Source organism: Coturnix japonica, chromosome 7, assembly GCF_001577835.2.
Source record: "Coturnix japonica isolate 7356 chromosome 7, Coturnix japonica 2.1, whole genome shotgun sequence".
Taxonomy (NCBI): domain Eukaryota; kingdom Metazoa; phylum Chordata; class Aves; order Galliformes; family Phasianidae; genus Coturnix; species Coturnix japonica.
This window is the reverse complement of record NC_029522.1, coordinates 18,933,248-18,961,189: the sequence shown is the minus strand read 5'-3', so window position 1 is coordinate 18,961,189 and position 27,942 is coordinate 18,933,248. Positions and strand designations below refer to the sequence as shown.

Sequence of the window (27,942 nt, the reverse complement as noted above, 5' to 3'; positions counted from 1 at the left end):
AAGAAATTAAGCAACATTTGTCAGCACTGAAAATGCAGTTTTTTAAACAAAAACAGCAAAACAAAAATATCAAAGAGCAATTTTATTCAGCTTATTTGGCACAAAACTTACAAGAAATGTTGTTCCCTTCTTAAATTTAGTACAACTAGCAAGGGAAAAAAAAAAAAAAGGCATACTAATACATTTAAGTAAGCTGTACAGCAAGTGAAATATGGAAAGAGGCACCAGAAAGATTTACCAAAAATCAAAGTGCATGAAAAATACCTACTGAGCGCCTCATGGTATTGTATTAAGGCACCGCTCCTTTAGAAGGCTTACTGAACACGTCATGTGTGCAACTTCTTGGTTTGGAATGTAAGAGTCCTTCAACCTGTATCAGAACCGGATATCGCAATCCTCCGAAAGGAACAACACTTCTCCTTGTAAATGTTAAATGCAGAGACCTCCTTCTGCCCAGCATCACCTCCCAGAAGTGATGCTGCCCAACGCTTTGAGAAAGCTAACATCCATCAGAGCAACCAGCTTCTAACTGCTGAGTTTGGAGTTGTAGTGTACACCAGATCTTTACAATGGTTTTAACAATGGAAAGAAATGCTACAGAGACAGAAGGAACATGGGACATGTCAAGTAACTATTGATGATTTATCAAAACAGCTTCTAAAGACATCCCGTATCTCTTACAAAAGATCTGAGTAGTGTTAAAACCCAGAGAAAATAAATACACTTCCCAACAGAATATTACAAACTTCCTGGAGGATTAGCAATCAAGTGTAATGAATTCCACAAGACTTCAGGAACCTTAGGAATGTAGGAAAAGCCCAATATTAAACAGTGCTAAGTGTTTTTCATAACTGGAAACACTTAATGCAAGTACCTGTTAACTACAAACCATGTTATAATTGGTGATACCATGTTATACACAGAAACATCATTACAAGAGCCAGACAGACACCTCAGTTCATTGTAGATTCTGCACATCACTACTTTTAAGTACTAGGAAAATTGCACCAGGTTTTGTATTTCAGTTTAAGAACCAAACCACTTCAGTTACAAGAAGAGATACCATAGACTGGATTCACATCTAGAGTAAACAAGTCCCAAACAACCAAACAGAAGTTGCAGAAGTTGCATCTGCTTCTTACCCAGCTTTGACTTTGGTTTTGCTGCTCAGCTGGACCACCAGTTTCCTTAACTTGCAAGAAATAGTTTGATAACAAATCAATGCCCATATCAAAAAGTAAGTGGGAACCAGTAAATGCAGAATACTGTATCAAACCGTTGTACAACACCTCTACTGCAGAGAGCTCCAAACATCTCAGGAGCTTAAGACTGCTTAACCTGAACTTTGTTAAAGCACGTTTCTCTGTGGGCATGCAAAGGCATTTAAACGTGAACCCTACGCATTACAGTATTTCAGGTTTTTGTCCCTCTGATGGTGTAAACCTCAAGAACACAACTGCGTGTCCTATTATAAAACCAAAGCACCCTTGAGCATTACTAATTCTAAACAGCAAGGGCTGAGGGAAGGGCATCTGGAAGTGATCTACACGTTATTGAGCGTGGTGTTTCACTAGTCTCACAGAACAGTTCAGTTCATACTTTCTGGGATAGCTTCCCCTACACCTTTGCTCCAGTACAGAGTTATAGTTTTCAGTAACTCCTACTCCTGAATTATTTGCTACCACATATAAAACATGCCACAGTAGCGGCAGTCTGGGCTAAACATTTAACAACGTGTCCTTTTTGTCCTTAATTAACAATTGCAATCAGCAGAAAGAAAAACTATTCACTCGACTCATTTATTTCATGATTTATACGTAAGTCATGTAGCAACTTAACATCGGTGTTCAACATTTGTGCTTCCATTCTCTGGCACTTGGAGGAGGAATTCATTTCCAGATAATCACATCTTGCCAAAGCATTCCTTTGCGTTCGTCCAAACTTGAATTCCCTTTTAAAATTTAAAAAGAAAAAAAATAAAGGAAAAAAAAATAAAGGAAAAAATGTGAAACCAAATAGGTGAAAATACGCTTGGTTTGCAAACGTGACTTTTTTTTTGTTGTTCCACAGAATATTCAACAAAAAGCCCCACAGAACCTCACACAAGAGCAGGGCAGAGATTGGACCATACTGCCTATGATGCGTATCAGCATGCCTCAGAGTTAGAGGAGGATGGAACACATGGGAGGTTTTACACTAGTGACTTCCAACCTTCTGGGACTGTAGCGTTCCTAGATGCTGATAGTTTGCATCTGATCCTTTGCAGACATGATACATGCATTAGTCTGGGTATATACACAAACGCACACACAGCTTTAGAAAGGCAAACATACCTTTTTGCACATACTAATCTGCATCACAGCGTAGCTTATAAGCGCCTCCTTCAAATCGTGATTCTTCTGCTCTTTAAACCGTTCAATATCTGCCCAGGCACTTCTCACAAAGTCTCTGGAATTAAAGGCATTATTTCTGTTAATGTTTATATGTTACAACCTCAGCTCATCTTTCCCTCCTCTGAGCCCTCAGCAAAGCAGCTCCAAGTATGATGAGCACTCTGTCTTTCAGTCAGCAAACCGAGTTCTGTAGTTGTTATGCATCCCACAGAGTTCTCATTTTACAACTGGCACTACTACTTAATTCTCCATCTACATCTTACAGATTTTGAGCTAGAACCAATTTCACGCCATTTTTACTCCTGTGTGTTCTTCAAGCACGCAGTAAGCATCACTGCCACAGAAGCAGCATAATTCAGAGCACGCTATTCTCTGATCCTGTTGGGATGACTAAATATCTTCATACTAACACTCAGTTTGAGCAACATGGCACTTTTTCAGTTGTCAAGTCAGAATCTCAGTCATTCCAATGTGAAAACTTGGCTTGTCATCAGGACTTGAGACAGGAAAGATCAACATCTACAAAGCAAATTTGACATGGGCACATCACTTCAGGAATTAATTATATCGGTTTGCTGATGTGCCTTCAGTGCTTCTTAAATAAAATGGAGGTAGATTCCTGTAATCCAACGCTTTCGTTTGTGCTGGATCACATATACAAGGCAAGTGCTCACTTGAAAATTACTTCCAGAGCTAAAAAGCAGATCTCCAGTACTTCTGTCAAAATGATTAAGAAATCGCATTTACTGAGTGTCTTCTTGTTTGGAACTGCTAGTGAACTAGTCTTATCTTTTTTGCTCTAATCCTAACATATCAGGAGATACCACATTTACCCCTTCTATTATATGACGAACATGTTTTGACATAATCACATTGCTTAAGGAATGCTGGTTCCTAATTTTTTTTTTTTTATTTTAATGCTTGCATTCCTGAAGAAAATTTCATTACAGCATTGAGAAGCAGCTTGCCAGAACTTCTAATCTCTTTCAAACAGGAGTCAGTTGTCCTCCATACGAAAAGCTGCAGAGTATTAGCTCAGGACCCATACACACAAGCCAAATAGATACTGTATTCAAAGCAAATCAGTTTTTGAGTTTAGGCTATTCAGCTGCAGACCTACAAGCCCACCTGCTAAACATATTACTAACTGAACATGAAAGCAAGCAAGTCAGCCATTAGAGTGGGCTCAGTAACTGGGAAAGTCATCAGGTTTTACATAAGCCATATATTCAGACCAGAAGCTAACTGCATGTACTGTACTTTATTTCACAACTTGCAGCTGACAGGAGCTTTTATAGACAGCTCATAAACACTGAAAACATATTAAAAACACTGACAAAACGCAAACACCTTCAAGAGCGTCCAGTCATTGACTTGCTAAGACAAGCCTCGTTTCCTTTGAAAAAATAAAGCCTGTTTACCTGCCTTCCAGATTTTTAGACTTAAGTTGTTCTTCCCCTTCCTGTATCTGCTCTTCCAGAACCTTTATCTTGGCTTCTCTCTGCTCAGGGGTTTCCTGCCCGAACAGCTTGCTGGTCATTCCTTTCAGGGAGAATGTTCGCACAGTCTACAACAACAACAAAAAAAAAAAAAACAAAAAAAAACACAAAAAGTGAGGAGGCAGAGCTGAAGAGAAACTTGTAGCTCAGCTTTTACACCTGAAGCCCACACATGCCATTAAATAACCTGATTTTCAAGCTCCTATAGCTTGTATTATTTTTGCTTGAGTCCCATTTCCTGCAACCCTTTGCTTGCTCAATACTCAATAAGAGAAGTTTGGTATGGAGAACTTATGTCACCAACAACCAAGTTACATTTAAATCTCAGAGGCTCATAGGATGCCACCTCTTACAACTGGAGGCCAGCATGTTAGTGCCATTTAAATGTCATTCTAAGTAATTCTGCTCTCCCTATAAAAAAAAATACAAACAAAAACAACAATCCATCCTGGAGAAGAAAGTGGAAAGACTCACTCCTGTTGCCAGCTCCTCGCACTGCTGCTTCTTAGATGTTAGGTCCTGTGCTGCCATTTCCAAGTCATATTGCATTAATTCATGTTTTCTGCAAACTGCCCTGAAAAGTAATGAAAGATCTGTCATGTATTACTTTGTTTTGCTACGTTTCCCTCCATTTAAACTTCACAAATGGCAAAATGCTTTCCTTGGCAGGCAGCACGTTCAGTTATTTATCTAGCTCAAACTCAACAGCCTTATCACCGAATGCCTAACATTACAATCGCTGTAGTTAAGCAAGCTTGGATCAAAGTATAAAGAAATAAAGAAAGCTCTCAGTACAGCAGCATTCTGCTCCTCTGATCTTCTTTTTAGACTCATTCCCTCTCAGCAATACGAGCCCTACCACCTACTGAAGAACATCGCTGTAAAATTATTTTATTCAAAATACATTTGAGAAAAATCAATGCTATGACAAAAAGTCCCTGGAGATGGAGCCTGTCACAGCAGCAATGCCCCGGTTGGTCAGAAAATTCCTGGCATTTTAATTTTTTAAACAAAACAAGAAAGCGTGCTTCCAGATTCACGCAGCGTCTTTCATCTGGAAAAGAGACAAGTTGCCTCTGACCACCTGCACTACGTCCCAGTCCTGTGTGGGCTGACAAGGCTGCATCCGTACTCCACTGCCGGATGCATGATCATCTCCCAGGAGGGGCTACTTGTGCTCTGGGTTCTCAGACAGCAGCCATCACTCACCAACTTGAATCTCTACAGCACTACCGGACCTCTCCAAGAAGTTCAGAGCCAGCTCAGGGAGAGCATAGCAGCACCAGGCACAATCTTACTGCATAAAGAAATTTGCTTCTGTATCCATGCTTGGGAAGGAGGACTGTCCTAGCAAGTCTAGTCTAAAAACCAAACAAACCCCACAACATTTAGCTGCACAATAACGCACAGCAGATGAGAGCTATACAGTGCATTCCGAAACCTGCTGAAATTTGTAATAGCTGTAACAACTCTATTTGGCTAAATCAAAAGCTGAAGTTCCCAGCACATCAGGGCACCACTGTATGAGAAGCCAAGGAAACGCTGTAACCAAAGGAATCAACAGCATTATCTTCCAGAGTAACCAGATTTTAACATCCATCATTTTGCTATTAGTCATCTCAGCTCTAAATTCTTATTGCCACCCATACAGCAATGAAATAGGAATAATTAAAGTAAGAGACGAGAACGTGAAGATTCTATAACACTGAATTTGCTGCTGTTTAGAGAACAGGATACCAAACTAAACTCAGCACCAACATGTTAGAGAAAAGCACAATGGTTTTCACTTGAGCTGTATACTTCTGCACATACCTTAGTGCTTCTGCATAGAAGAGATACTCCTTGAGCTGATCCGCATAATGCTCCTCTTCTTCCAGTATGTCATCGATAGAAGCTGCATATCTGGTGAGAAACAGCCACGGTTAAATAGGAAGCTCCTTAATCTAAACTCTAAGGTTTACACAGACAGTAACAAGGGAGGACACCTGTTTGACAGAAAGGCCAGTCACAAAGTAAAACAGTGGAACGCTCCTAAAAAGGGCTCTTCCTCTGTCCTTTGTTTTTAATTAAACTCTGAATCAGCTAATATAAACATTCCTGCAGGCCTGTTTCTTTGGCTGTTATCACAATAAATCTTTTGATGAGTACAAGATTTATCATAAGTTTCCTGCTGAAGATGAGGCAGTTTTTATTACAGGAAAGGAACACCATTTATTCCTTTTCTTCAGTGGATTGTCAAGAAGCAGCGCCAAGGCAAAAAAGAAGATACGATGCAGAAGAACCCTTGCAAGGCTGCAGCACTAAGGCTTAGAAACACGAGGTGTCTGAAACACTTACACTGAATGTTACCATCAGGCCCACTCAGAAGAATATAGGAACTAAGGCCCTGAAAAAGCAATGGCCACCTGCAGGAGAACTGCTACGATGTGGAGCCTGAGGAAAAGGTGGTAGACATTCATCTGGTCAGATATGAATTTCAGTTTCCAAGCACAAGCTGTTTAGGTGCTCTGAACTCAAAGACATAGCAGGGCTTTTTGTGGGTGTGCCAGGTTCTCTTGTGATAAAACTGCCATACCCAAATTCATGTTATGAATCAAAGCAAGGAAGAACTCCAAGCTGTTGAAAAACACACACGTGTTCTGACCAAGCCTGCAGTCACAAAGGACACGTGCGGCTCACGCTCCCTTTTTAAGTTCTGAGGTACAATCATTTTAGTATAGTGGTTAAATTTCCCAGGACAGCAGATGGAACACATTTCAATTTCAAATAAGTTCTATGTTTAGAGAAGTGCCAAAGCTTGCGTGTGGCAGAAGAACTTACCTAAAATAAGCAAACACACACCAAAGAAGACCGTACCTAGACAGGATTTTTCACGGTAGCTGTAGGACAAACTGTACTTCTGACTGCCTAAGCTGAAATTTAAACACTGGTTTGTCCTACAACAAACCAGGGAAAATCTTAAGGAGAAACACTGCAGTAAATCCTGTTCCCACTCTTTGTGGGAATCCTCAACTAAAAGATGCTTCCAATTAAGTCTGATTCCACCTGTAATGGCAGTCCAGTTGAAACAGATAAAAGGTCACAGATAGAAGGTGTTTTGGTATGGCTCTTCAAATCCTACTGTGTACCAGGGCATAGCAAGAATCACAACCAGCATGTACATATGTACAACATACATAGATTTGCATCGTAATCTAAAACTGATAGCTTTGCTTCTACACAAATTACACTTTATCTGTATGAAAAGAATGAAAAACGATACAGACGAAGGAGTGACAAACAGCTCCCACCTCTTGCTGGAGTCGCTGCTTTACAATAGTACCTGATTACAAAAGAAGGTTCAGAGTCAGGAGTTGCTCTGTCCCACTTACTGTATAGGACTACCTGAAAAGTAAGAACCTGCAGTATCGCTTCTGTGAGCGCTACGAAGCATAAGACTCTTATTTTGAAGGCTGTGTTCCATGCAGCTCTGCCAACTGACTCTAGAGATGCAAAAAGGGAGGATTCTCTACTTTATTAGATCCAGACAGTATTTGTTTCAAGAATCCATTAAAGTTTTGGAGCTAAATAATTAAGTTTCTTAACTTTCTGTGATTAGGTCCAAATCTGTGTACCATCTACTACATGGTACAAAACACTGCTATCAAAAACAAATGGATCTCATCAGGCCTGCAGTAGATTAATATTGTATTCCACCCGTTTCTGGCATAGTAGCTTAAAAGAAAGGCTGGAAGAATTCCAAATGCTTCTACAATTTCAAAATAATAATAAAAAAAGAAACCACTCTGGTTCTCCTGAGACCTTTCGAGCTACTTAATACAGTACACGGACACTAAAATTGTGCCTGCATCCAAGGCACAGAAACACCGTACCCCTAAAAACAACGTGCCCCCAGCTTTCTTGGTACACTACTTGTACGTACTCTGGGTTGAGTGGAAAGAGAGGAAAGAGGCAGAGTTCCACATCTGGCTTACATCAAACTATCAGATATTCAGTCAGTACTTACACATCCATGTGGTGGCCAGCACTCTGCAACCCATCCCCCATCTCCTTTTCAATGGCACTCCACTCACTGTTTGAAAAACAAACGAGAAGCAACATCACACGTGAAGGGTAAGGAAAGTTAATAAGCTGCATCCTGGATATAGTTTCTTTCCAGGTGACACCTGAATGGAAACTGCCTTAAAGTTGGACTCTGCCAAACTGGTTTCTTCCTGTAAGCAGCAGCACTGACAGCACAGCAGCGAGGCTACGAAAGTTCTGTTCAACAACTGTCCCTGCTGCCTACAGTTGTCCTCACAAACAAACATACATGGCTTAAAGCTTGTTTTGAGCCAAGAGGGTCTTGTTTAACCAGCTAAAATTAAATGACGGGTCATTTAAAGAAAAAAAAGAAGGGTTCCTAAGACACAATTTTGTCTACCTTGTGTTACAAGTGTGGAAAGCTCAGTTTCTTTTTGGCAGCTATCAGATAGAAGTCTCTCATTGCAAAAAACCAGAAGGTGGGATTTCACATTTGCAAGCATTTTACCTCTACTGAAGCGAGTTGGTGCACGCTGTTTTCTATTTCCATTGTAGACTTCTGTTTAGTTCCACTCGTTAAAAATAATAACAATAATCATTTCCTCAGTACTGCAACTCCCTATTCAAGCTGAGGAGACCTCATAGGAATCAGCTCCAGTAAAGATAGCAGGAGGCTTGTTCACAGCACCCATATACACTGCGACTTCGTGCTCTCAGCTTTGTGAAACCTCACGAGGCTTATTAGCGATAAGAATTACGTCAACAACTATTTATACAAGAAAAAAGGAGGGGTCCACTTAGATTTCACATAATTTATGCCTAATGCATTTATTTTGTCCTTTTTCATAAACATTCCACTGTTCACGTTGACATTTGTTTGTCTTTGTGTTATTATAGAACTACACCTAATTTCACTTTAAAACCCCCAATGAGAAAGACATCTGCAACCCATTAACCCAGAGAATTAAATTTAGCACTTGAGCACTGCATAGAAGCAGGAGGTTTCCCTTAACCAGAAGTTTAGATTCTTTTATTCTCCAGTGAGATGGAGAACTCGAGCATGCAATTCACTCATATAAATCAAAAAACGATTGGCAAATTCACTTTAAAAAAAAACAACCAAAACAAGTTACTAACATTGCATAGATGGAGCTCTCAACTATTGGTTTTCAACTATTAAAAGAATCTAGAGGTTTTACAGAGAAAGCTGCCTGAAAATAGGCAATAAGCAGCATTCTAAAGAAGCAGAATGTCAATGTCACAACAAAAGTCCCAAAGTTCTGGGATACAAAACGAAAAGCTGATGTTGTCCACTCCTAAGAGCAGCAGATGCAGAGATTCAACACAAGCCTCAGTAGTACTGTAAGGCAACATTCAAGTCAGACATTTCAGTGCTTCAGATACGTTGTTCTGCTTTTGATAAACGTAACCAAGTTTACTACTCTCTTTAGAAGACCTGTAACATTTAAAAACCGGATGAATTCTTACCTGAATACTCTTCCATAGTTGCCGTGAACTTTATAGACGCCATACAGCCGGTCTGCTACCCTCTAAAACATTGAAAGTTAGTTTTGGTCATGAACATTAAAATGAAGCTGCTTTGTGAATACTCAAGCACAAACTCTGAGCTAAAGCCTTACTGCTTTCACACAGGCAAACAAGTTTAGGCCTAAGTCTAATCTAAGCCACTACTGAAAGTAAATCAACAGCAGAAAATCTTTGAAGACTGAAGTCACAGTCAAGGCTACATTGAAAAGCAATATTCCAAGTATTTCCTCAGAAGTGCTCACATACAGGATATGTCTACTGAGACTGCAAATTATCGGTTAATTGATATTTTGATAGCCTGCTGTAAAGCACAGCCTCCTTTATCTGACTAATGCCAGCTTCACATGCATCCTTGCTTATTTAATGGCAAGCCAGCAATCCACCCTGACATCAGGACTGCAGGGAAAGTCTCACTAGAACTCAAATGTGTGACTTGATTTTTCCATCCAGCTCAGTGAAACAAAGGAAAGGAAACAAGCTGTCCATTGCAGGACATACTGTCACAACTACATATGTCGTTTCAGTTCTTTGGAGATAAAGGACTGGCTGCAGCAGGTACTACAATGCTGGCAACAATGCCAGAATACAACGTGTACACTGAAGTGTGACTTGTAATCCCAGTACTACCCTTCTAAGTGTGATGTACCAATGAGTTAGACTGACATTCTATAAGAGTTAGTTACCAGTGTGCTGAAGCAGTGAAAAGGAAATCACCCCAGAGACCTGATGTGCACACAGCTGAGAAAAAGGCACTGTTAGTAGAACCCCAGCAATTTATCCTCTCAAGTACTTCAACTCAGGACAATCAATTCCCAACCTATTCTACAACATAGCTCCCATCAAAAGTGGAAACCCTGTTAAGCACAGTAAAAAGGCAACACCTCACTCCTCATTATTGGAATTGCCATTTCCTATTTATGCCTTTCTCTTTTTTTATTGTATTTTTTCACTGTCAGCCCATAGAGAATCTTGAAGCGTGACATAATCATTCTTATCATTATCTTATCATTAAAAAGAACATCATTCTTTAGAGACTGAAAAGGTATGCTGGGAAGTACGCACAATTCATACTATATATGAGACCAGAAAACTGAGCTTTGGGTCCCTTCCTAACCCAGACATCCTGCAAACTAACATGCTTACTGAGAGGAAAAGACATTTTGTTCCTCTTTAAAACACCCTGTAGATGTGACCATCAGTGGGGAGAGATTACAAACCAGAATGTCAACCTTGATGTGCCATATTTTATCTTTGCCCAACCCCTCCAAAACCAATACAAAGGCAGCGCTCTCCTCGTCATCTCCTGCCCCACACTCTACAACTGGGCTCTCAGTCGGAACTGTTCTTATCCCAGAACACATACACCATTTCTCTCAACTAAACAAGAAATGCTGCAGTATAGCTATATACTGTACTATTTGTCACGACACACATGGGAAATACTTACAGCTCTGACTCTCAGAAGGTGTGATATGACAGACTGCAGTTCATCGCTATAGTGTTTTAGTTCAGTAAATCTCCTGGGAGCAGGAAACAGATAGTACATCATTAGCCAGCATGAAAGTAAGCTTTCACAGAATGCAAGATAGAGCCACAATGCTACACCAGCAAGAATGTATTGAAACCTGGATTGTGTTGAAGTGAAATTAGCTGAAGACTCCTAAAGAAGTGGTTGCAAAGTTCAGATCCGCTAAAACAAACAGCCCCAACATTTGCCTGACTACCAGTTTAGATATGCGAACGATGACGGTTCAGACCAATTTAAGAGATAACATTTTATGAGGTAAGTAGTTAACTGAAATCACTGCTATTAATTTTTTTCATGGGATTTATAAAAGGAAGCCTGTTACTGAATAGGAAAGCTTAAAATAACTGTAAAGCCAAAACCTGCTGAACCATACTGTTTAATAAAAACACATTCACATTTGTGACCTGATAAAAGAACTTCCTTTTCCAGCTGCTATCTAGCCAGCGTTGAGTACAGCATTTCAGAAGCATTCACAACACTTCCACCATTAACACAACGCTTTCAAGGCTCAGCTGTGTGGAACTGTAACAGCTGTGCGCAAAACACTATTGAGAATTGGTCCTGCTTATGGCTACAAGCAAGTTAGGACAGCTTAACCAGTCAGGTAACTCACCGAGTGCTCACGTGCACACTGCCAGCCTGCTACTGCTGAGAAGCATTTTATCAGCCACCCCAATTAACCCTTGGTCTTAGTTTTAGTTGATACAACTTAGGTCACCATAATTAGGAAGCAGAGTCAATTATCACAGCTTTGCTAGCGACTGGTAACCAATTAAACCACAGCAGCTGACATTTCTGCATGCAAAAACCCTCCCTGTTACACTCAAGTCTAGCTCACAACTTACTCTGGAAACAGGCAGAGGCAGCACACAAGAAACTATTCCATTTAGGTACAAAGCCAGAGACAGCTTTACCTAGCTTACAATGTACAGTGATCTGAAAACGAGCAAATTAGTCACATGGAAAAAACGCAACTAGAACTAAAGAATGGGAGACTGAAGTTAATCTCCCTAGTTGATGTTCAAACACTGAAAAGATAATTCTAACCCTTCTGCATGCACACAGCCAGGCTTTGTACATCAGAACAGTTTGAGGCTAAGAGGCCTTACTGAAATGAGTCACGTCACTTGCTTTGGGTGACCAACTATGAAATTCCAAGGCTTTTCATTTAACGCTTCTTCTTCCCCTGCCAGGAAATCCTCACCTGAAAAACTCTCTCCGCCCCACACTCAGGAAGTAAAAGTTTTATTACCATTTCTAGTATTTCTGATCTCCAAGGAGCATCTTTTATAAGACTGTGACACACACAGGGTTAAAGTACATAAAAAGATTTAAAAGCCAGCAGAGAAAGTGTATGGGAAAAATAAATAGTCATTGATCTGCACAGCGGGGTTTGGAGAGCAATCTTTTCAGTTTACACTTTATAAAATATGCACCAGGGCAGCGTGTCAGGCAGCTGCAGACACAAACAGTGAAGATACTGGAAATAACTGAACTAAGAACAAAAGATTAAAAAGCTCAGGAAGACTCCCTTTCCCACTCCAGAAATTTATAACGAAAGGTGTTATTTACTCTGTTTTGTGGCAAGAAAGCTTTTAGGAATGCTGTACTCCCTGAAGGAGAGAGTCAGGAACCCAGAACAACTTTCAGCATCCCAGACTCCAGCAGCAATGTATCATCTCCCACACCAACACCTCCCCCATATTAAAAAAAATCACCTCAGAGTCAAGGTGTCTTTTTATTGCCTCTGAACAGCATCTACCAAAGTAAAACTGATTTTTGCACAGTGTTTCCTATAGAATAATGGCCTTAAGAACACTAACTGGTGGGGAAAAGTGTTTTTAAGAGATAAGATCAAATGTTTTCATCTTAAGCATTTGCCCAAGCACTTTTTAATACTCGTGTAAAAAAATAATTACGGTAACACCTAATTTCCAAAGTGAGTTTGGAGAGGCATATACAAAGACATTCACTTCCCATTGTACTGTAACAAAAGAAGCTGTGAACAAAGACGTGGTTTTGGCACTCAGCTACTGAAGCAGGTCCAGCTCTCTGCCCTTGGTTTTACTGGTTCTGCAACACTACCAACAGGCCACATATTTAAGAACTACGCAACCACATAGAGCTTCAGATGCAAACGACAAACTATCAGTCCACAACTATGTGAGGGAAATTAACATGTTTCCTTGCAGAAGGATGTTCCGGTAATGGCACAGAAGAGCATTTCATTTACAGTAGATGGCATTTCAATACAAGTTATTTACTCTGGGCATTTTACTCAGCAGTAATTCTCCAATTCAGCAAGGACAGTGCTACAAGGACAGCACCATTCGCCTGTTTTGGGATGGAGGGGAGTTGTTGTGTTTTGGTGCTTTATTGTTGGCTTTGGTTTTTAATTCTGCCTTAAGAAACAATGTAGTACTTTCTAAAGAAGTCTTTCCCAAGAAGAAAGCTACTTTGTTTTGATTCAAAGTACTAAAGGAGAACAAAGTATAAAAGAAAAGGATGGGTGCGAATCCAAAAAAGGTCTGTAGGAGAAAGACTGCAAATTGACCTCTGACAGTGAGAATGCCAAAGTTTTACCACTATATACTTCCTTCAGAAAAGATACTAATTGCTTCACACAGGAGGAGCTTTGGTTCCCAGCCTGCATTTGTCCTCCTAGAGTAGCATCACTTCAGCTGTTTAAAGTTCGTCACGTTGCTTTAAGCTAAGGGTGCAGTTCCACAGCACCAGGACAATCTGAACCGGCAGTTGCAGCAATTTTTCACCTGGACCCTCTCCAGTTCGGGCAGCTGAACATGCAGAACACCTACACTCCACACAGCAGTGCCATCAGCTTTGGCAAAGTGAATATGCTGAACCCCCTTTACCACCCACTCATACAAGCACCAAAGGTAATGTAAAGGAGTAAGGAGTCAGACTGCAGGCAGCTCAGGCATTACTGTGCTAGGCAGAACAAGGCACTGTGCCTCCTGTCAAGCTGCACATGCTGCAGTCAGGGAGAGCTTTTTAATAAACAAATACAGGATACGCTGCACGGTTATTAAACAACTTGTAAAATAGCTTGCCATTGTAACTAAGTGTTCAATTTGGAAGCTGCGTAGGTGGCAGAGCACAATAGAAAGCAGGTGCTGTATCTCTCAAGCGCTGTGAAGTCAGATACTCAGGGATTGTTTTTGTTACAATTCCTTCCTCGTATTTTCCTTGCATTAACTCTTTTCGTGCTTTTTACCAACCCATATCTCAACAACAGCTTTGCTTTCTGAAACGTTGCCTTGAAAGATATCAGTACATTTCTCATCTCAGTACTAACCCAGTCCTTCTCACCTACGGGCAGATTACTGGCAACGTTTTCCCATCACATAAGAAGGGAAAGCAAACTCCTGCTGCTCACAAACAAAAAAGATACAGGACTCAAACGTGGGGACAGCTTCACCATTATTGCCACGACCTCATTCACAAAAGTCCATATGCATTAAATACTTGCTAAAATAGTTGCTGCCACGGGAGGCTGCAAAAATAAACACCATCAGCAAATTCCATACAAGAGGGCCTGGACCAACTCACAGAAATCTGCCAATGGATACTAAAAGGTTCTGAAAGGTAAGTACCCTCTAACACCCTGGATACGATGCCCACGGGTGCTGGGGAAGCATAAAGAGAACAGACAACAGAAAGCAGTCAGGCACATGCTCTGCCCCTAAAGAGCACATCCTATTGCCATGGCTGGACAGCAGATCAACCCATAAGGTGTGTCTAACGCTTATAAATGGTAATCAGCAAAATCTCTTGATCCTATTGCTGCATACTAATGTTTCTAACTACTACAGATGTAGACACTCCTTTTAACCTCCTCACACCACCCAGGGTTTGATCGTCCTGCCACTATTCATCCTTATCCTTCTGACCAGTTTTCCAATCAATCGGATTGCTCTCAGCGCCTGTCTCCAAGCATCCCAAATTGCAGAAGAGCTGAACTGACCCCAAGCCCTCCACAAGCATCTGTGAAATCTGGCAGTTTGAAGACAACTATGAACTACAGCACCAGAACACGTGCATCCAGAATTGTACACTAGCAGACTTCTGGAAAGACCTCCTATCAGTCTGCACTCTGTTCATGTTCAGAAAGGTTTCATTTCAAGCAAAAACATTAAGAAGTTATTACTCTGGTCCGGTGCCGTGTGTGTTTTTATTTTATTTTACCTTCCCAAGCCTTTAATCTAGCTAAAAGGAAGGACTCGTTTTCCATAAAGCAAGGGCATTTTCCTGCTTCTGGCAACAGGATGTACCAAATCTGTTCGTACTGCCTCCTTACTGAGCTTCTGTTCAGAACTAAGGTGCAGAAAGATCATTTTTCTTCTCTGAATTCATTCTAAGGAGATAGAATAGTCTGTCATCTGAAGTTACAGTGGTAACTGAAAAGGGGGAAAAGGAGGGAGGAAGGATGTGGAATCTTACTTGTCTGGGTTTTTCACTCTGAATGTTGCATTAAGAGCTTTTAATCTGGAATCTGCCTGAAAAAAGGGGAAAAAAAGCTTCGTTAATTTAATGCAATTAAATTCCAGTGACAAAAATCTCAGCCTTCTGGCAGCACCATTAGGAAAAAAAAAAAACCTCTTGCCTTCCCGGCATATTTAAATCTGCAGAAACTGAACAAGTTGACTGTAGCTGCCCTGCACGTCAAATGTTTCAATAAGAAGTAGAAAACCAAGATATTTGTGTGAACTTGGATGCAAACGGTACCCGCTAGCATTAAGCTGGTATAATCCTAAATCCCACAAAAACAGTTCCTTCTTAAAACGCTACACAAATCACGGAGTTAAGATACACGACCCTACATTCTTTTTAGATGAAGCAATTAGGTAACATAAGACCATACGGACAAACTATTTCATATTTTTCAAACCAAATAAAACCAGTGGTAGAGTGACCTCTGTACGCTCTTTATTGCTAGGAACAGATCCCCAGTGAAATCAAAGGCATACATGGTGTTCTCTGATTTTATGAGTTGCTTTAGAGAAAATATGTAATTTGTATATCAGAGTAGAGCTAATTTTAACGCAGTGTTCTTTTCTATGATACAACATATATAATTCTCCACAGAGGAAAGCTGATACCTAATTAAAAAGGTAATTGGCTATTTTAATTCCCATGTTGTTGTTTTACTAATGACCACAGCAGCAAATTTCCCTAAGAAGGTGGGTGGGTTGCTTTTTCTGCTTGCTTTACTTGCTTGAGTGTCTGGTTGTTCTTAACTGTATTTTTACAAACTGTGCAATGGGAATTCACTCTTAAATCAGATACCAACACAGATGAGACATCCCAGCCTCATCCACAGAGGTCCCAGATCACAACTTCTCGGGCATTCCATGTGCAGTTTACTCAAGGTTCATTTTATACTGCACAAAAACCACAGGGTATGTAAAAGGGCTGAAATTCACTTCTGATCACAACATCCTTCTTTCTACTGAAAGACCAGTAAAGAATATATCTTGTGAGGTGTTCAAGATTTCCTATAGACCACTTCTAACCGGTGCCAAGAATGATTGCAGTAAGTTACTTCAGCAGTACTTGTTACTGCTAGTAAATGACACAGCAGTGTTCTGTGCAATGGTTTAGCCAAAGCAGATTTTAAAGAGCTGTTTCAAACCAAGCAGAGAATGCAACATGGCATTCTCCCAAACCAAGGGAAGTCCTCCCTTTAGGGCCCTCTGTCAGTAAGGTCTACTGAGTGACATGCCCTGTTTGAGACTGTTCCACCTCCTACTGCACGTGGCCTCAACAAAAAATATCTGCATTTTAACATCAGTGCAAGCTCCTTTCACCTGGAACCACCTCCATATTTAGAAGACACTTAGGACAGCAACCAAGTCTAGGAAAAAATAACTATGGTGAGAATCACTGATAGAAAACTTCTGCTCCACCTTAGTCCTGTATCAGAACAGCAGCTTGCTAACTTTAGCTGTTTGTCCTTCCACAAGCAATACAAAGTCATCCACAAACTATAAACGAATGAAACCTGTAAGATCGACTGACACCAGACTAAAACAAGTTCATTATCACTGCCAACCAGTGCTCCTCTACTAATACCCTGCAAGGGAAGGCAGTTGCAGCACCAGGAAGCACAAACACAGAATGCTGCAGTAACTCCAGCCCACAGCCCAGCCTTGTGTTTATTTAGAGGGCTCCAAGGGTTTGTAAGGCCTTGCACTTTTACTGATCTACCCCCACAGGTCATTATATACCTCGGTTGAGTTTCAGGTAGTTCAGATGCACACATATGTTACCCTCACCTGTCCTCTTGCAGTTCAAAAGCTACCTAGTGACGCTGCTGTTAATTAAAGCCATCCCCTGTAGGTAGACACTGCACAAACATTCTGTTTGTGTTCAAATGGCAAGCACCAAAGCCATCTGGGTTTGTTAGGACAGCATAAACAGTGGGTTAACTCTTGAAAACAATCTTCTCCCTACATTACACTGACATGGCAAGTTTCTGCCTTTTGCTACAGCCATGAAATGCTCTGAAGGAAGAGCACACTAAGTATAAAAGCACTGTCAGGAAGGAACCAAGACCTTGCCAGCACACAACATTCTAGGTTGGATTATTTCCTTCTTGCCATTAACAGCATAATAACTCCCACACACCACTCATGAGCATTGCACCGCACTGTTATGTAGTTAGAAAAACATCTGTCAAGTCTTAAACTTGATTTAAGATCAATAGGCACAAGCATTTTGGAGGTAATTCTCCACCAAATTAAGTACAAGCAAAGAGGTTTCAGACAGCGTATTCCTACTGCAATGCCATAAGCATGTAAGTAAACTAAAGAGTGGGGGGAAATAATAGCTGCCACTGCTTTCTCATTCCTAAAGGATCTAAGTAAGAAATCCCCTGATGAAGAAAATTAAGTGTTGGGGGTCAGGAAGGGAGTAAAGACATGATTAAATGATACAGTTGGCAGAATAAACAAAGCCTCCACCGTCAACATTCAACTATAACATGCTCAACTACACTGCATTCATGCCTAATTTAAGGTCGAGTTGGCCTGATTCAAACCCTTCGAGACAAAATGCACATCCTGCTTTAATGCACCAGCAGCAGAGACGGCAGAAGTGCCAAAGCCAGTGGTCTGATTCTAGTCCTACACATACAGAAAGCCATTTTTATACACATCTGTCCTCTAGCGTAATGCTAAATAACCAGACAACCTGAGAGCTTTATTTACACTTTGAATGATGAAAAGAAGCTTCTCCCCAGAACTCTGCAAAGTTGTTACTTTTCTTTAAGGAAGGAAGTATTGTAAAGGGAAAACTACATACAAAATCCAAACCAGCAGGAAAATGGGACTCAGCTCATCTTTCATTAGATTTACAGTGTGTTTTCAAGCATGCGAGTATTCTCAGCACTCTGCAGCAAGTTTTCTTCCCCTTCCTCCCAGAGTGTGCGCTCCTGAACATATGCTGTCAGTACAAACGTTCTGAGCTTGTTTGAAAAGTCTGAACTTGTAGCTGAAATAAAGGCCTATGGACTAGGAAAACTGCATAGTTGCACTATGAATACTAGTGAAACAAAAGCCCTACCACAAGAGGAGAAAGTTATTGTCACAAAGCACCAGTAACAAAGTTCTTTGGACACTGAGGTTAAGAGCACCAGTAATTTTCTTCAGCTCTCATTACTTAGAAACACAGAGCTGAGATCTCATGAATTGATCGCATTACATGAACAAAAGCTCAGTATTTGTCCCCAAATGGTAACTCTTCCAGGTTGAGCCCAGCAACCTCTATTAGCTTCTCACAGACTCAAATCCTGGCAGGCATCAACTCACTGCTATCAGTGTGGATAGCACTACTATAAGACGTGTTTCTGTTAAACAGGTAAGGAGCACCAAATTCACCTGTCTTTGTCCTTTTTAGCACAAAGTCTTAGAATTCAAACTCTTCCACCTGTGTCAACATACAAAAGCACTGCAATGATCTCAAGTTCATTAGTGGTAAAGCTTGTAATGATGACACTCCCACTACTAGCAGAGTTACAAGGCTGAGCGTTGAACATGACTAAGTTTTGAACTTCCTACAGAATCTGACAACTGAAGACTTACCTATTACATGCTATGAACATGACCTTTTTCTTGTAGTTACAAGTAAGCATTAAGCAATGCCTTTAACTCATTTTAACATCAAAGTCTTTAATAGCTGGTTGAAAATGTGCATACTCAAGTGGGTGCAACCCAGTCACAAGACAGACAGTTACAATAATTACCTTTAACTGAAATCCAGTCTCATTCACCATTTCTTTCCATCCACCTTCCTAAAAACACAGAAAAAGAGGATACTGTTACAACGATTTAAGAGTGCCACAGCTTTATCAAGTCCCTGTACCATAACTATATCAGAGCTGAAAGAAGAGTCCTCGGTAAGCTTGAGTCCTGCCTCAGCCACCCTCCCTGCCTAATTTCAAGAACGAGTTAATAACACACTGTTACATTCTGCTTACATGCTAAGCTCTGCCCCAAAACCTTAAGGCAGAGCACATACCAAGAACATACAAAGCAATGACTGATGTCATCTGTTTATCGTGTACACACAGTCCTCTTGATCGCATGTAATGGTTGTTCCATCACCGCTTCCACATTGCTACCCACACAGGTTCGTCTGCACATTAAGCTGTGCTAGTGCAGACATACCTGCTCAGGCTGCTATTTGGGAATCTCTGATCAAAACACAGAACAAAGACACTCCTAAATTCAAAAACTACAGAATGCAACGTTTTGGCTAACAATCACATTACAGCTGTTGGGATTACACAGGGGTGGATCACAGTTCAAACTGCAAAGCTAAAGGAACTTTCAAAAAGCAAACTGGAAGCCAGTACTCTCTCTCTGCTGGCAGCCATATAAGAAGCTATTCCAGGTTTAGTTCTAGGAAAGCCTTCCCAACCAATGCACATGAACTTGTCAGTATGATGCTCTAAAGGGGTGGGAATTCTCTCTTAGGAGCCTCCTAACTAGACTGGAATAAAGTCATAAAGTACATTAGAAAGCCAACTATACAACTGCAACAGGCCGTTAAGATGCTTTTAGACATACAAGCCTTTTCTACCTTAAGTGTAATCACGTTGTCTACCCTTCCCCTAAACAGTGAACATGTTCCAGATCAATGAAAGGCAACAAAGGGAAAGGATATTACCTTAAAGAAATAATCACTAGAAATACATATTTAGGAAGCACATCATTTTACTATACCTGTGTCAAAAACGAATAGAAGATTTTGTCTTGGCAAAGAACAGGATGCGAAGCCACACGTAACAAGAAGTTTTCCAAGCCAATTCTTCTTCTTTCCACAAAGTCTGGATCCATATTATCTGCTGATAGTTTATGCCAAACAAAGTCAGCCTATTTAAAGAGAAGAGTGTTAGTGGCAAACAGATAAGAAACAGTATGAAGCAAGCTGCGGTCACAACTTCCTTACCCTTTTTTCTGGCAAAGGTGGGACAACGATATGTGGGTATGTAACTAACAAATAATTCCTCAGTAATTCAAATTCACTGTAACGCCGCCACAGGGAGTCCACTGGGGAGCACTGTCCCTCATTCTGAGGCTCAATAGCTCTGAAAAATAAAGCAGTTTGAACATCCGTAAGCCACCATCAGCTCAGCTGTAGCGATAAACCTAAAAATAGCTGCTCAGTAAAGATTAGTGCTAAACTTGCCCGCAATCTAATCTTAATTTCGTATGTCTACAGACTTCATTTAAAAGGAAATAATTCTGCTCTCTGCCTGATAGCGCTCAATTTCTGCACGCGCCAGGAACATGGGAGAAGTCAATGAATTTTCATCACACCACAAGCAAACAGGTAGGTCACAGTCTAGTTATGTAAGTGGCTTAGTTCACATCACTATAGAATTGGATATATTTGTCTTGGAACACTGTTAGGCTTCAAGCCAACATCATTTCACGAGCAGCTGAAGGAAACAAAGTATTACTAGCAAGAATTTTCTATTTGGTGGGAGTGTCTTCACTTATAAAGACAAAAGTTTTATCAGTGCAATAGCCAGAAGAGTTATAAAGCATAGTTTAGAAATAAAAAGTTTAAGGGTTTTTTTTTCCTTCTTTGAGAAATGTAACACATTTCAAGTCACGTCCAATCTTTTGTTTGAAGCAGTATCTTCACATAAGTAAGGACTAAGGATGTATAGTCTAATAAACTGGGTCAGGATAAGGTGAGCAGGTACAAAAATTGATGTATCTGAACATACTGTTGAATACTTAAAGCCAGCAACATCTAGCAAGGGATTAAAGGATCGTATGTTACTATAAAAGGAGAAATGGAATCTTATAGGATTGAAAAGTAACATAAAAACATTTTTTAAAGTCCTCATACAAGACGTTTAAAGCAACACAAATTCTTTGCAATATCATTAAATAAGCATCAGGACGATAACACCTCTTGGCAGTTAGCACACGCCAGAATAAACAGAGACTTCAGACGCAGCTCTTAACAGAAACCAGTGATGTCTATGTCTACCTTAGCTCCTGCATTAAGTGACTACTTAACGTACAAGCCCTGGCAGAAACCTACATGGAACAATATTAACTCTGCTATGAGATTATCACAGATTATATGAAGCTGGAAGGAACTCTGCAGGCCTGCAGTCCAACTCTTGCTCAAAGGTCGACTGAAGTCATTTTCAGTTGGACTGGAGCATCCCCAAGCACAGCCACACTAGCAGCCCACTCCCATGCTTGAACACCATTAAAGAAGTTTTTTCTTAGCTTTAAATAGAATTTCCTGCATTTTTATTTGTGGCCACAGCTTCTCATTCACCCTATGCAGTTATTGGACTCATAAGAACTTCATGGAGTAATATTTTAAATATATCTAATATATATTAAATATTTTAAATATATCAAATACATGCAGTATTTGATACTTAACTGTGTTTATCCTTAACTGAAGCTGTAGGAAGGGGACAGACAAGGAGAAAGAATAAAGAACAAGGATGCATTCATAAAGAAACAACCAAACAATTCAATACAAGCTGCTGCAGATGAATACTGTTTGAGACTGACTGATTACATGGATGCTACAACCACACTGCATAAAATAACATGAAGAAAACTACAGGTTAGGACAACAGGGTTCACTCACACTGGCAGACAGAGGTGCTGCTCTCTTCAGCCTAAAACCCAACTAACTCCCAACTCAATGCAAGTCTAGTCTAACATTTGTCGCTTTCTCAATAATCTTGTGAGTCCCTACAGCATCAAGGAGGTCAGCTCAGAGAAGAATGAAACGGGAATTGCTTTTATTGAAAGTATTTGGTACACTCCTACATCATTCAGTAGCTTGTTGTTTATAACTGACCTGTCTTCACTCCTCCAGCTCTGCCTCGCCATTCCTCCTCAACCATTTTTGCCAAGCCCAGCTTTACAACCTTCAAGCTGTATTTTCCTTAAAACTCCCCATTCCTGCACCTGAGTCATATTATTGTTCATTTTAACCTAAGTGTGGGGAAAGAAAAACAAACTACAACAGCGCTCTGCTACAAATAAGAGAAAACAAATGGAAATCAAGAAGAATCTATTCATAAATCTGAAAGCAACTTCACAGATAAAGGTGTGTTCGATAAAAAACACACGCTCTATGTCTATAGTGTGGTTGCAAGAGAACACTTACACTGCAGGTTCCCATTCTGCAGATACATCAGTAGGACCACCATGTATTTCAATAGTGCAGCAGTCCACTTATCATTTGCAGTGGTTCAGGTCACACACCATTAGTAAATTGTCATTGTAAGGGAATGTGGCCTTCTGACAAGACAATGTCCCAGCACAAATTATGTCTTTAATGCTTTGTGACTGTTTTGCATGGATAATTATGAACTAGAAGCCACAAGGACGGACCATTTTGAGCTTCAACTGTGCTTTCAGAGCGCCTGCTGTATCAGCTTCGTACTTGCCAGAGTTAACAAGACGACATCAGCCAGACCCTGGAACCCTGCTCCAGAAAGGAAGTGGAAATCCACAAAGGTACTCGTTACACTTAACACCTTCATTACCATCTAATTTTTTAGACCACGTTATGAACTCTACCATTAAGTGCAAGTACTGCACACCAGTTTCAATTAAGATTATAATCACTTGTTGACATTCTGTCAAACTTCTCAATTTGTTTTGGTTTTAAAAACATAATATAATACTTGTACGGTCTGCAGGCAGGAAAACCATATGTTTCCTCTCTAAGTACAATTTTAACAATGCACGTTATTCATTGAATGAGCCTGCAGGAAAAAAAAAGACAAAATTGAAACCTCCAGCTTCTACACTCGTAACTGATGTTATCATAAGCAATTAAAAGACTACATTACTCCAAAAGCCACGTTCATTCGCCTTAATTCAAAGTGCCGACGTGAAAAACTTTAGTTCACCTAATTAACCTCTTCCCATTTAAAATTAATTAAATTAATTATCTGAAATGAGCCATTAAACAATTCTTCATGCAATAAAAAGAGGAACGGCTGCAAAATATTAGAGAAGGGAACGTATTGGTGTATTTCCTTATGAAGCTAATCACCTCTCCAACTGCAGAGGCAACACATTTGCCTTCAGCCCTCAGTATCCCCGTGTCCCAGGAGCAACACCTGACTCCCCTGCAGCAAAAAGGACATCAGTTAAGAAAGCTGGGAAGCTTTGTCCACTAGCTATCTAGAAACAGTCCACATATTTAAGCTTCTCCCCCCACAAAACACATGCTGGGCTCTCAGCCTCACCCAACGCAAAACAGGAGATTTTGAGAAAGGAACTCAAACAAAGTGCCACAGAAGATAACTCCCTGAAGTCCTCCGGTGCAGCACTGATAGCACTGAACTCTGATCTAGCTGGCTACAGATTTCCAAGTCCATTCCTCCCATGGAGCAGTTCTTGTGTAGTCAGTACAGGGCAGCAAGAAGCTGTGCTCCTTTTTCCTTTAAAAAAGAAAGTCACACTCATTACTGGGACCACGAGGTTGAAGATCTGAACACCAGCAGGGACGGAAGCAGAGTTAGCACTTAATGGAAGTGCTCTGGTACTACAGTAGAGATTGTTTACTTTAAAGGATAACAGGAAAGAAACGCATCCCCATACGGGCTATAATTAAAATGAACTGCAGTTCAACACAGAGCATTTAGAGGAGTTCTGAATCCTGCTTAATTCACAAAAAAAAAAAAAAAAAAAAAAAAAAAAAAAAAAAAAAAAAAAAGAAAAAGTAAAAAGAGGAGTCAAATTCTCAGTTTTATACCATGTCTGCTCTTGCAGTTACAAGAAGAATCTGGTAAGAGACAGAGATGTCTGAATTTCCAATAAGCAAGCAATTGTGAATATATGAGGCTCTGGATATTCACCTCTTCCCTTATAGGAAGCAATTGATGTGCTGAGCACCCACATGGCAAGGAAGAGTGCTTAGTTACAAATTCTTATCATCAAGATGTATATCCTCCTTAACGCCATCTTACACAAAGAGGTAGAAGCATTCAGCTGTTCTCCCACGGAGAGTGTAAGAACGGAGTTATTTTTAAGTAACCGCGCAGTTTAACAGGAGCTGTGAAACAAACTGACTCCAAGACTAATTGAAAGGAAACAGCTCCCCACAAAAACCCACCATGCTAATGCAGAAAGGTGTAAACCAACACTGAAGGAGATGCTTTCAGGAAGCATGACCCTTGGAATTGGCTGAGGCTCCATGGTCTGCAGCAGGGAAGTTTGTTTTGTCTCCTTAGAAGAAGAAAATCTATACTGAGGTGTAATATCATAAACAAAAAAGGGCGAAGGAAAGTGTGAGAATGCCAATAAATCTCCTCACTCTGAAAAGAAAAATAAAACAACATCGTTACTTACAGTCTATAAGAAGCTTTCTCAGAGCTTGTGAAACTAACGTGTTAAAAGTTTATATACTCAGCTCCTGTCCTGTAATAAGTGTACGGTGGCTGTAATTGCATCCACCTCGTGCCTCTTATTCAGCAAGCTGCACACAGCTCTTCAATTCAAACTGAAATTAAATCCTAGATAGCAGTACCAGCAGAACCCCAGGCCACATAAACGTAATGCAACTATTATTAAGTGGTCTTCCTTTTATATTACTATAAACTGAGTTTTATTCCTTGGCTACAAAATATCCTATTACCCACAGACAAATTGCTGTGAAGCCCACCTACAGCTACAGGCTCAGCAGGAAGCACAGTTAATGGCCAGCAATTATATTTATGCAAGAAATTTTGCTTTCTCAGCAAAAGGAATAAAGAACCTATTTTATTAGAGATGTGACAAACCCACATTTCCAATAGTTCTGCGACAAACATGTAATTGGTCTCGGTATTTGCTGACCACAGAACAAAATAAATCTTAATGAAAGAAGGCAATCTAGGCAGCAAAACAGTTTTGCCACTAAGAAAGAACCACTGGGAAAGACCGGTGGGGGTGAGTTTAATATAGGGATGATAGAGAAAAGAGATACAGTCAGCATATTCTGGGGCTGCACAAAGATGCCCCCAGAGCATCCTCCACATCGCAGCTAGATATTCCTTCCATTGAGAAACAACACTGAAGGAAAAACAGCATTTCTTATGTGAGAAGATAATTTTCGACATCAATACGTTGTGAAAGTGTTTTAAAACCATCTCAGCAGCTCTCAAAGAGCTGTGATGTTTGAAAAATAAACCTCACTTCTAATTAAATTAAGAAAAATATAGTAAGTGCACCTCTGGAGTGCACTCTGCATCACGGTCAGCGTGACTGGCGTGTCACTTCACCAGTTGAACAAATGAAGCTGACTTTTAACCAGCAATTGGAGGACTCGTGTCAGCACTGCATTTTGCAGAGGCTGAAGAGTTCAAAACTGTAACTGCTTTGTTTCAGAGGGTTTTATCAGTACAGCTCATCGCTCCTGAGGTGAGGCCCAAGGGTTTGAACTGTTAACACAGGAAAGCGAGAGACAAAACTCCTAATAAAGTCTAACTTAGAAATCCTTGGTTCAGCTGAGTAACATGACCCCACATAACAGGGGTCGGCTGTGACTGGGAAGGAGCCCTAAGTAAGGCATTTGAAAGCATTGTTTGCTACTCACTACTTAAAACTGAGAGTTGCACTTGTGATACCAGCTGTGTTAAACGCACCCATATTACTAATCTTGTCAATAGGAGGAGACTAAAAGCAGTGAGTTCTGCAGTGAAAGTCCAAACTAACACAAGGGAAGGAAACAGTTAATTAACCCTTAACCTAAAACACTTAGCAGGAGTTCTGCTTGATCCAATCACACTTCAAACACAAGTGGAGCCATAAATTCTGACCACATGACCTGAGTCAAGAGACTCCTTTATTTCCTTGTGATCCCAGACAAGTCCAACCATTACTTCAGACCACAAAGCACAACTCCTCTCACACGCAAGCTGCACATACAACACTATAAACACTCATACAAATGCATCCAGGCTGTGCAGTTGTTGACACCGTGTTAAAGCAGTATCTATCAAGCACACATTTTTCCATCAACCTTCAAATGAAGGATTACAGAGCACAGTTAGGCAAGACAAGCATTAATACTGAGCTGGAGATCAGATGCCAAATTCTGGCAGGAAAAGATCCTCCAGAACATGTCGTTATCACTTAACAAATCATAAACCAACTAAATCCTCTCAGCGACTGTTCCTGAATACTTTCACAGTGGAGGTAAGGGAAGCCTGCTTGGAATGGCACCATCTGAACCTACTGAGAGCAAGCTCTCATCACCCACCTTGTCTCAATGAGGTAAGCAGTGTATGTTTCTTGCATGTTCATGGCATTTCTCCCAGTCCGTTTCTCTGCTTCTGAAACGGTGATCTCCATTTTTTTTGCTAAACAGTCTTCCATCTTTTTGAGAGGAGGAAAATAAAGATTCATGTAACATACAGCGCACAAAGCAAAGGCTACCAACCATACCTCCCCTTCGATCACCAGCACTATAGGATAAGTCTTCTAGCATTCCATTCTATACCCATTTACAAATCTGGCACATAACATGGAAAGAGAGAACCTGCTTTCAGGGGAGGAAAAAAAGGTCAACAAACAGAGAGCTTCAAAGAACACAATTTATCAAAAGCTGGAACTCCAAAGAAAGAAAAAAGAAGGAAAAAAAGAAAATAGGAAGAAAACAACAGTATCAACAGTAGCCCATACTTCCTAACAAATCAGCGCCCTACTCCACATTCCTCCTCCAAACACCTGAGGCACAGCACTACTCCCCTCTTACAGCAAGGGAAGCACGTACTGAGGAATATCAGAGCTTTGTTTTTAACTCTCTACGAGGAGGATCCTTCCTTTCTCTCACAGTCAGGCAGAAACCAGTAAGGAACACATAAATACCCCCAGAAAGGCTGAGCTCTGGGGACCTCTCATTGAATGCAGCGGGGAGAGGGATTTATTTGAGAAACTCCGAGCTGCAGCCCCTTCCCACAGCGCAGGGCTCCCGGCCGAGCCCCGCGCCCCTCCCCGCTCCAGCGGCGCCACGTCCGGGCGGCGCAGCTCAGGAAAGCCCGGTGCTCGGTCCCCGCGCATAGGCCGCTCCCAGCCCGGCGGCCCGTTGGCGGTGGAACGGCCCGCCCCGCCAAGCCCCGCACCTCACCGTGGCTGCCGGCTGCTCCGGGAGCGGGAGGTGGCTGGCGGGCACGGCGCCGTCCTCCTCCGGGCGGCTCTCGCTCGGTTCGGCCTCAGCGCTCTCCATGGCGATAAGGGGCTCGGCTCCTCGCTGCGCGCAGGCGCTGAGGCCGCTCCGGCAGGCACAGCGGGCCCGGCCGCAAGGCACGGGGTTGTGGGACGGCTCTCGGCCCGGCCTGCTCCGGGCACGGCGGTCCGTCCGGCGGAAGGTGCCGGCTTCCTGCCCTCACCTCGGGACTGTTTGCTAAAGTCACCTCCGGAGCGTCCATCCGGCCGGGCACCTC

The 27,942-nt window shown here is 41.2% G+C and overlaps 1 protein-coding gene across 1 annotated transcript; it reads right to left on the bottom strand.

Annotated features, from left to right (window-relative positions):
• Nucleotides 1–67: 67 nt before the first annotated feature.
• On the bottom strand, nucleotides 68–27,942 carry SNX4 (sorting nexin 4). The gene is given in 15 exon segments (XM_015868702.1): nucleotides 68–1,951; nucleotides 2,334–2,448; nucleotides 3,815–3,960; nucleotides 4,367–4,466; nucleotides 5,705–5,794; nucleotides 7,899–7,964; nucleotides 9,404–9,465; nucleotides 10,911–10,983; nucleotides 15,453–15,508; nucleotides 19,255–19,302; nucleotides 20,237–20,386; nucleotides 20,463–20,601; nucleotides 26,760–26,875; nucleotides 27,627–27,809; nucleotides 27,811–27,942. Coding segments are annotated over 15 exon segments (1,509 nt in total). The 5' UTR covers nucleotides 27,928–27,942; the 3' UTR covers nucleotides 68–1,903.